Here is an 8,114-nt window from a genome sequence, read left to right as displayed (position 1 = left end):
CGCACTGGGAGCCCCCCCGCGCCCCCCCGGCCACCGTTACCCTTCATCCAGTGCAGGCCGTAGGGCTGGCGGCAGGAGGCCCGCGTGCAGTGGGAGGTGAAGAAGGTGCCGTGCGCCTCCACCAGCTCCTCGGGCTCCAGCCCCGCCACCCGCTCCAGGGTGTCGATGTTCTGGGGACGAGGGGGGGGCGTTCGCATGGCGGGGGGGGGGCCTTGGAGCCGGGGGGGAGCCCTTGGAGCCAGAGGGGGGGCAGGAAATGTTTTGGGGCGCACACCTGGGTGTAGCAGCGCAGGAGCAGCCCCTTCTCCTTCAGCAGGCGCATGAAGTAGTGGCAGACGGTGGGCTGGGGGGGGACAGGATTTAAGGGGGGGGGGGCACAGAATTTAGGTGGGGAGCATGGTGTGTGCCTCCCCCCGCCCCCAGTGTCCCCCCCGGAGCCTTTTCTTACCTTGAGCTGCCCTGGAAGCAGCTCCTTGGCCAGGGCGAAGAAAGGCTCCGGGTGTTCCTGGGGGAGAAGGGAGGGGAAAATGGGGGGGGGCAAGGTGCTGGGGGGGGGCAGGACAATGGGGGGCGGCTCCTGAAGCCCCCCCCCCACACCTTGAAGTAGGCGATGTCGAAGATGGCCTCGGGGTAGGGCAGCTCGTAGCGCGCCAGGTTGGCGTAGAGCCCGGTGCCGGGCGAGCGGAAATCGGGGATCCCGGCGGCTGCAGGGGGAGGACGGGGGGCAACGTCAGCGACCCCCCCGGCCCCGTTAACCCCCCCGTTACCCTCCCCCGGGCCCCGTTCCCCCCCGTTGCCCCCCCCGGCCCCGTTACCCGCCCATTACCCCCTGTCCCCGTTACCCCCCCGGCCCCGTTACCCCCCCGGCCCCGCTCACCCGTGGAGATGCCGGCGCCCACCATGCACACCACGCGGCGGCACCGCCCGCTCTGCACGAACCGGGCGACGCCGGGCAGCGACAGCTCGTCCAGCACCCGCTCCGCCGGCTCCGAGCCCAGGCCCAGCGTCCGCGCCAGGAGGCTCCGCAGCAGCTCCACTGCGGGGGGATGGGGGGGGGGGCGCCGTTAAACCCCCCCGGTTCCCCCGGTCCCTCCCCCCCGCCCCGGTTCCCGGCCCTTACTCTCGGCCTCCCCCGCAGCACCGCCCTCGGGCTCCGCCTCCTCGCCGGCCTCGGCACCGGGCGCTGGGGGGCAAGGGGGGGGGACGGGGGGGGGTCAGGGGGCGCCGCCACCGGACCGCCCCCCCCCCCCGCCGGGCCCCGGTTACCGTCCTCGGCCGACATGGACGCCTCCCGGCGTGCCCCGCGCCGCCACACCTCCCGGCGTGTCCCGCGCGGGGCCGCGCTGATTGGCTGAACCCGTCGGACTACAGCTCCCGGCACCCCCCGCGCGCCGTTTTCCCCCCCTCCATTACCGGGGATTTCCCGGGACGGCGGCGCGGGCCCATGGCGGCCTGAGCGCGGCCCCGGCATGGCGGCCGCGGAGGCGGCGGCGCCGCCGCCAGCGGGCGATGGGGGAAAGCGGCCGGAGGGCGACGAGTGGTGCGACAGCGGCCTGGGCTCGCTGGGCGACGGGCAGCTGGCGCCGCTGCCCGCCAGCCCCGGCCCGCTCCCGGGGCCCGGCGGCCTGCCCGGATCCCCCCCCGGTAACGAGGAGGCCCCGGCGGCGGCGGCGGCCCCAGACCCCGAGGCCTGGCTGCGACACGTGCTGAGCTTCGTCACCGAGGACGGCGACACGTGAGGGGGGGCGGAATGGGGGGGGGCGGGGACCGGGGACGGGGGGGGGGGGGGCGGGGACCAGGACCGGGGACCAGGACCGGGGACCAGGACCGGGGGGGGGCGCGGCGTCCCCTTGTTTTAGGGCCGGGGGCTCTCCCTGTCTTCTTTCAGGACCGGGGCGCCCCCCCTTGTAGGATCGGGGCACCGCCCCTTGTAGGGCTGGGGCGCCCCCTTTTAGGGCCGGGCACCCTCCTTTTAGGATCGGGGCGCCCCCCTGTTTTAGGAGCGGGCCGACCCCCCCACGTAGGATTGGGCCGCTTTATGGCCCTGCCGACCCCCGGGCCCACCCGTTTTAGGGCCCTGCACCTCGCCGTCATCCACGAGCACGAGGCCTTCCTGGACTCCATCCTGCAGCGCACCGAGGGCACGGCGTACCTGGACCTGCAGAACGACCTGGGGCAGGTAACGGGGCCGGGGGGGGACAGGTGCATACGGGGGGGGGGTTAAATAAAACTAAAAACTTTTATTTGTGACCGCCCCCCCCAGACCGCGCTGCACCTCGCCGTCATCCTGGGGCTGCCGGCCTTCGTGCGCAAGCTGCGGGCGGCGGGCGCGGGGCCGGGGGTGCAGGAGCGGGGGGGGCACACGGCGCTGCACCTGGCCTGCCGCGAGGGGCAGCCCGCCTGCGCCCGCCACCTCCTGGGGCCCCCCCACACCCCCCCCGCCGCTGAGACGCGGGAGCAGCTGGAGAGCGTGAATTATGATGGTGGGGGGGGGACCGGGGGGGTGATGGGAGGGGGAGTTGGGGGGTACGGGCAGGATACGGGGGGGAAATGGGATGTGGGGGGGGGGGGAGCGGGGGGGGAAATGGGATGGGGGGGGACGGGATGGGATATGGGGGGGACATGAGATGGGGACAGGATTGGGGGGGGACACGGGAGGGGATATGGGAGGGGACATGGAGGGGGGGACACAGGATCGGGGGGGATGCAGGATATGGGACGTGGGAGGGATACAGAGGGACAAAACGGGGCTGGGGGCGTGGGGACACAGAGGAGACACCACAGGGCTATGGCACGGGGACGTGGCGGGGGGACACGCGATGCCGGGGGGTGCATCCCGGTGACGTCCCCGTGCCCCCCCCAGGTTACACCCCCCTGCACGTCGCTGTTCTGCGCAAGGACGTGGAGCTGGTGCAGCTGCTGCTGCGCGCCGGCGCCGACCTCAACAAAGCGGTGAGCGCGGCCACGCCGGGGGGGGTGTGGGGGGCACGATGCCATCCCTGACCCCCCCCCCCGTGTGCGTGTGCGTTCCTCCCCAAAATAAAAGGAGCCGAGCTGTGGCCGCACCCCCCTGCACCTGGCGGTGGAGGCGCAGAGCCCTGAGCTGGCGGAGCTGCTGCTGCGGGCGGGGGCCGACCCGGCGGCGCGGGGGTACGGGGGGCGCACCCCCCTCTACAGCGCCCGGCACCGCCCCGACCCCCGCCTGCCCCAGCTGCTGCGCGCCTTCGGGGCCCCCGACCCCCCCGGCGACTCGGAGGACAGCGAGGACGACGGCGAGGACGACGGCGACGACAGCGATGACAGCAGCGGCGTGAGTAGCCCCCCCGAAATCGCACCCTCTCCCCCTGAAAAAAACTGCCCAAGTCCCTGGGGGGGCACCCCCAGATTTTACAGGAGAGGCTGAATGCTGTTGTGTGCCCCCCCCCAGGAGGAATACGACGACATCGTCATCAACAGCGGCCGCTGCGTGGACTAAGGACCCCCCCCAGACCTGCGGGGCCGCCCCCCGGACCTACAGCTGCCTTCCCCTATTTATCGGGGCCCCCTGAAGCCATGGGCTGGACTTTGGGGGGGCCCCCACGCCCCCTCCTGCCCCTTCTCCCTGGCCGTAGCGTAGAGGATTTCTATCAATTGTTGTAAAATAAAAAAAGGGGGGGGCAGCCCCCCTCCACGTGCCCCCCACCCCACAAATCCAGTTCCCATGAAACGCCTGTCGATGTTTTATTGCTGGGGGGAGTGGCAAAAGCAGCGTTTATTTGAGGGGCTCGTTAACATTCTGGGGAGGGGAGGGGCATCTGCGTGTCCCCACGAGGCTCCTCCGCGTCCCCCCCGGCGCGGGCCTCCCCCTCGACCCCCCCTGGCCCCCCCCCGGGCTGGTTGGGGCCAATGTAGCGCAGCAGCGGGGCTGGGGGCCGCGTGAGCACGGCGCGGCCGACAAAGGGCTGCAGGGCGGGGGGTACGCGAACGCTGCCGTCCTGGGGGGGGGGACAAAGGGACGAGAAGTGTTAGCCCCCCCCTCTGTGCGCCCCCCACCTCGTGTCCCCCCCCCCCCCCCACGCACCGGCTGCTGGTTGCACTCCAGGAGGGCGATGAGCATCCGCGACACGGCGCAGGCTGTGCCGTTCACCTGGGGGAGCAAAGGATGGGGTGTGAAAGGATGGGGGGGCGTGGAAAAAACCCTGGGGGGGGCTCACAAACCCCCTGGGGGGGGGGCTCAGCACCCACCGTGTGCGCGTGGCGCAGCCGTCCAGCCTCGTCGCTGTACATGATGTTGAGCCGCCGGCTTTGGTAGTCGGTGCAGTTGGAGGCGCTGGAGATCTAAAAGGGGGGGGGGGACACTGTGGGGACCCCCAAATCCCACCCCCAGCACGCCCTGGGGGGGTAATTTGATGCCCCCGGGGTAATTTGCCCCCTCCCTGCTCTCACCTCCCCGTACTTGCCCCGGCCGGGCATCCAGGCTTCGATGTCGAACTTGCGGTAGGCGGGGAGCCCCAGCTCCTGCGTGGGCATGTCGAGGACGCTGCGGGGAGCGGGGCTGAAATATTGGGGGGGGGGGGGGACACAGGGCAGGGCCCTCCCCGCCCTCCTCTTCCTCCTCCCCCCCCCAGACTGACCGGTAGTGCAGCCCCAGCTCGGAGAAGATTTCCTTCTGCAGCGCCACGAATTCATCCAGCAGCTCCTCGCTCTCCGTCCCGCTCTCGGCCGCTGTCACCCCGAACATCTCCACCTGGGGGGGCAGCGTGGTCCCGAGCGCCCCCCCAGCGGTGGTCCTGAGCCCCCCCCGGTGGTGCTGAGCCCCCCCTGCCCCTACCTTGGTGAACTGATGCACGCGGTAGAGCCCCCAGGGCTCCCGGCCTGTGTCGGTCTCAGCGCGGTAGCACGTGCTGGAGCAGACGACCCTGGGGGGGCAGGGGGGCAGGCAGTCAGTAAAGCCCCCCCCGGTGGCCCCCCGGCCCCACACAGCACCTCCACAGCCCCCGTACCGGATGGGCATGTCCTGCAGCCGCACTGCGTGGTCCATGAAGTACCCTGGGGGGAGAGACAGGGGAAAAGGGGGAGTTTGGCCCCGTTTTTCCCCATTTTCGTCCAGTTTTTCCCTGTTTTCCCCCCATTTTTCCCCCTTTCCCTCCCCTTTTGCCCCATTTCTCACCTGCGATCCCCACCTCAGAGGTGCCGGCCAGGCAGAGGTCCTCAAAGCGCATGGGGTCAATGGTGTAGACGGGCGAGGGGGTGGTGTTGAGCTGCATCCCGCACCCCTCCTGGGGGGGGGGGGGGGACAGGGGTGTCACTTCGTGCTGGGGGGGGGGGCAGGACCCCAAAACCCCCTTGGAGGGCACTCACAAAGACAGCGCCTCGCAGCAGGTCAGGGACCGTCATGGGCAGGAAGCCCTGGAGCAAGAGGAGCGTTTGTGGGGAGAGATTTAAGGATTTTTGTGGGGATTTAAGGATTTTGGGTAGGAATTTAGGATCTGGGGGGGTCACACATGTGTCCCCCCCCCGATGGCGGCCGTACCTTGGGCAGCAGCTTGGCCAGGACGAAGCTCACCAGCGCGTGCTGCAGCAGCGCGCCCGCCCCGCACAGGTAGTAGGAGCGGTGCCCCGAGACGTGCGACAGGCGCCTGGCACAGGGACACGGCTGTCACCCCACGGAGGGGGGGGCTGTCACCCCCGGGGGGGGTCCCCGTGCTGGGTTGGGAAGGGAGGGATGTGATAAAGGGGGGGGGAACTCACCGCTGGCGGATGATGTCCAGCGCCTCGCCCAGCTCCAGGTGTCCCCTCGGCTGGAAGTCAAAGACTGCGGGGACAGGAGGGAGCCTTCGTCACCCTGGGGACCCTCCTCTTCCTCCCTGCACCCCCCACCGTGGGTCCCCCCCCAAAAAAAAGGTCCCCCCCCATGGGTCCCCCCCTACCTGGCTTCTCTCCCACCACCTCCATCACCCGGGCCTGGCTCTCGTCCCCGACGGGCTGGAAGGAGATGGGAGCAGGGGTGTTGGGGGGGGGAGGCAGGGGGTTTTGGGGGCAAGAAAAGGGGGTTTTGGGAGTGCCCCCCCCCAGCTCACCGCCTCGGGGTGGGTGCGGTTGGGGAGCTGCAGCGCCTTGAGGTAGAAGCGCTCGTCCAGCGCCGCCTCCTCGGCCAGCAGCGTCTGCAGCTGCAGCCGTACCTGGCGCCCCCGCGCCCGCAGCGCCGCGTACTCGGGGACCTGGGGGGGGACAGGGACGAGCGTCCTGCGGCCCCCCCCCCCACCGCTGGGTCCGGGGCACCGGGCGCCCCCCCCACCCCAGGGTCTTACCGCTTGCAGCGCGTCCTTGGCGTGGGAGGCCTGGGGGGGAGAGAGGGTGAGGGATGGGGACATTTGGGGACAATGTGGGGACGTTTAGGGTCATTTGGGAACATCTGAGGATGTTTAGGGACATTTGGGGATGTTTGAGGACAATTTGGGGTCATTTGGGGACAATTTTGGGGCACTCACCACCAGCGCCCGCACGCCCCGGGCCACGTCGTCCTTCTGGGCCTCGAGGCGGGCGATGGCGGCGCGCACCTCGCCCAGGCGGGCCCAGGTCTGCAGCTGGGGGCGGGGCCTGCTCTCAGGCCACGCCCATGGCGCAAGCCCCGCCCCTAGAACTCCGGGCACAGCCGGCGGCTCTCCGAGGCCCCGCCCCCTCCAAGGGACACGCCCCCAGAAGCCCCGCCCCCTTTGCGACGCCCCGTTGGTCCCCAGGCCCCGCCCACCCGAAGCCCCGCCCTGCAGATCCCCTGCCCGAAGCCCCGCCCACCCCAAGCCCCGCCCACCCCGACGCCCCCAGTCACCTCCCACACCCGAAGCCCCGCCCACCCCCAGGCCCCGCCCACCCCCAGGCCCCCCCCCCCACTCCCGATGTCCCGCAGCCCCGTCAGGCCCCGCCCGCCCCGCGGCCCCGCCCCGCTCACGATGTCCCGCAGGTCGCCCTCCCGCAGCGGGCCCCGCCTCCTCTCCAGCTCGCGGCCGCTCAGCGCCTCCACGTCCAGCCGCGGCCGCGCGCTCAGCCCCTCGCGCGCGTGCTCGTACAGCCGGCTCCGCCCGGCCACGCCCCCGGCCGCGCGCCGGCCACGCCCCGCCCCCGCCGCCGCCGCCCGCCGGGCCGCCGCCAGCAGCACCCTGGGCGCCGCCATCTTGGATCCGACACCGGAAGCGGGCCCTCCACAAACCGGAAAGGGGCGGGGCTAGCCGGTATTTAAGCTCCTCCCTCCCCTTAGCCCCTTCACGCAGCACGCAGCGCGTCCGGGCCGCGGGGCTTTAATGGCGTAAAAACCGACCCCGTTATCCCCTCCGCTGTCTCTCGCTGCTGTTTACTTCTTCTTCTGGACGTGGGCGCAGTCGTACTTGCCCCTCACGATGGTCAGCTTGACCCCCGGCAGGTCCTGCGTGCGGCCGCCCTGCACTAGCACGACGTGGTGCTCCTGCAGGTTGTGGCCCTCGCCGGGGATGAAGCACACCACCTCCTTGCCGTTGCTCAGCCGCACCCGCGCGCACTTGCGGTTGGCCGAGTTGGGCTTCTTGGGCTTGCGGATGAGGGTTTTGATCACCACCCCCTTCAGCTGCGGCCGCCCGAAGGTGGGCCCCAGCTTGAAGGGGGGCGGCGCGGGCCGACCCTTCCGGTGCATCTGGTTCAGGGTGGCCATGCCGGCGGCCTGCTGCAAGCCCGGGGCCGCTGGCTGCTTCCCAGCGGGGGGCAGCGCTCCGAGAGCTGCGGGGAGGAAAAGGGGGGGGGGAAGATGAGCGGCCGCGGGGCGGCTCGGGGAGCCCCGAGCAGCGCTGGGAGGGGACGGGGATACGCACCGGAGCCACGCAGGGAGACCGCGGCCCTCAGCAGAGCGCGGAGCGCCATCCTACGGGACCCGGCGCCGGCGGGGCCTGTGTGTGGGGGACACCCCGTTAACGCCACCCGCCGCCCTGCCCTCCCCCGGGTCCCCCCACGCCGCCTCGGGGGCCGCGCGGGAGCGGCTCCTCCCGCACTTCACACCGCCGCCATTTTACCTCGCGCCTCCACCCCTCAGGCTCCCTCCGTCCCGCCTCTCCGCTCTCCGATTGGCCGGTGGGAACGCCAATCTCCCGAAGCACTCTGCGATTGGCTGC

General features: G+C 71.5%; 4 protein-coding genes across 9 annotated transcripts in view; 1 reads left to right on the top strand and 3 right to left on the bottom strand.

Moving 5' to 3' along the window:
- Nucleotides 1-1,282, bottom strand: part of SIRT2 (sirtuin 2) — a 2,987-nt gene extending 1,705 nt beyond the window's left edge. The window contains exons 1-6 of the mRNA XM_040543071.1: nucleotides 1,267-1,282; nucleotides 878-1,036; nucleotides 598-704; nucleotides 449-505; nucleotides 275-343; nucleotides 41-170 (exon numbers count right to left, since the gene is read on the bottom strand). Of these exons, the coding sequence (XP_040399005.1) occupies nucleotides 41-170; nucleotides 275-343; nucleotides 449-505; nucleotides 598-704; nucleotides 878-1,036; nucleotides 1,267-1,282 (538 nt within the window). The remainder of the gene's footprint in view (nucleotides 1-40; nucleotides 171-274; nucleotides 344-448; nucleotides 506-597; nucleotides 705-877; nucleotides 1,037-1,266) is intronic.
- Nucleotides 1,283-1,423: 141 nt separating this feature from the next.
- NFKBIB (NFKB inhibitor beta) lies at nucleotides 1,424-3,693 on the top strand. 2 transcript variants are annotated; one of them, XM_040543048.1, is made up of 6 exons: nucleotides 1,432-1,735; nucleotides 2,074-2,179; nucleotides 2,264-2,483; nucleotides 2,864-2,952; nucleotides 3,047-3,310; nucleotides 3,428-3,693. In XM_040543048.1, exons 1-6 carry the CDS (start codon nucleotides 1,470-1,472, stop codon nucleotides 3,473-3,475), a joined length of 993 nt encoding a protein of 330 aa, XP_040398982.1. In that variant the 5' UTR covers nucleotides 1,432-1,469; the 3' UTR covers nucleotides 3,476-3,693. The 2 variants fall into 2 exon arrangements, with proteins under 2 accessions (XP_040398983.1, XP_040398982.1); XM_040543049.1 differs by lacking the exon at nucleotides 2,264-2,483 and having other exon boundaries at nucleotides 1,424-1,735.
- A 31-nt stretch (nucleotides 3,694-3,724) lies between these two features.
- On the bottom strand, nucleotides 3,725-7,261 carry SARS2 (seryl-tRNA synthetase 2, mitochondrial). Of its 4 annotated transcripts, none has more exons than XM_040543043.1 (16): nucleotides 6,929-7,261; nucleotides 6,471-6,566; nucleotides 6,291-6,320; nucleotides 6,060-6,200; nucleotides 5,910-5,964; nucleotides 5,731-5,794; nucleotides 5,513-5,618; nucleotides 5,341-5,388; nucleotides 5,150-5,258; nucleotides 4,983-5,028; nucleotides 4,811-4,898; nucleotides 4,614-4,726; nucleotides 4,426-4,519; nucleotides 4,225-4,317; nucleotides 4,061-4,126; nucleotides 3,725-3,974 (listed from the first exon to the last, which is right to left on the bottom strand). In XM_040543043.1, exons 1-16 carry the CDS (start codon nucleotides 7,148-7,150, stop codon nucleotides 3,768-3,770), a joined length of 1,578 nt encoding a protein of 525 aa, XP_040398977.1. In that variant the 5' UTR covers nucleotides 7,151-7,261; the 3' UTR covers nucleotides 3,725-3,767. The 4 variants fall into 4 exon arrangements, with proteins under 4 accessions (XP_040398977.1, XP_040398978.1, XP_040398980.1 ...); XM_040543044.1 differs by having other exon boundaries at nucleotides 7,136-7,259; XM_040543046.1 differs by having other exon boundaries at nucleotides 6,471-6,560; nucleotides 7,136-7,259.
- Nucleotides 7,259-8,096, bottom strand: MRPS12 (mitochondrial ribosomal protein S12). 2 transcript variants are annotated; one of them, XM_040543052.1, is made up of 3 exons: nucleotides 8,016-8,096; nucleotides 7,818-7,892; nucleotides 7,259-7,725 (listed from the first exon to the last, which is right to left on the bottom strand). In XM_040543052.1, exons 2-3 carry the CDS (start codon nucleotides 7,864-7,866, stop codon nucleotides 7,328-7,330), a joined length of 447 nt encoding a protein of 148 aa, XP_040398986.1. In that variant the 5' UTR covers nucleotides 7,867-7,892; nucleotides 8,016-8,096; the 3' UTR covers nucleotides 7,259-7,327. The 2 variants fall into 2 exon arrangements, with proteins under 2 accessions (XP_040398986.1, XP_040398985.1); XM_040543051.1 differs by lacking the exon at nucleotides 8,016-8,096 and having other exon boundaries at nucleotides 7,818-8,015.
- Between the last annotated feature and the right edge of the window lie 18 nt (nucleotides 8,097-8,114).

The sequence above is a fragment of the Cygnus olor genome (assembly GCF_009769625.2).
Source record: "Cygnus olor isolate bCygOlo1 chromosome 30 unlocalized genomic scaffold, bCygOlo1.pri.v2 SUPER_30B, whole genome shotgun sequence".
NCBI lineage: Eukaryota > Metazoa > Chordata > Aves > Anseriformes > Anatidae > Cygnus > Cygnus olor.
This window is presented reverse-complemented; position numbering and strand designations above follow the sequence as displayed.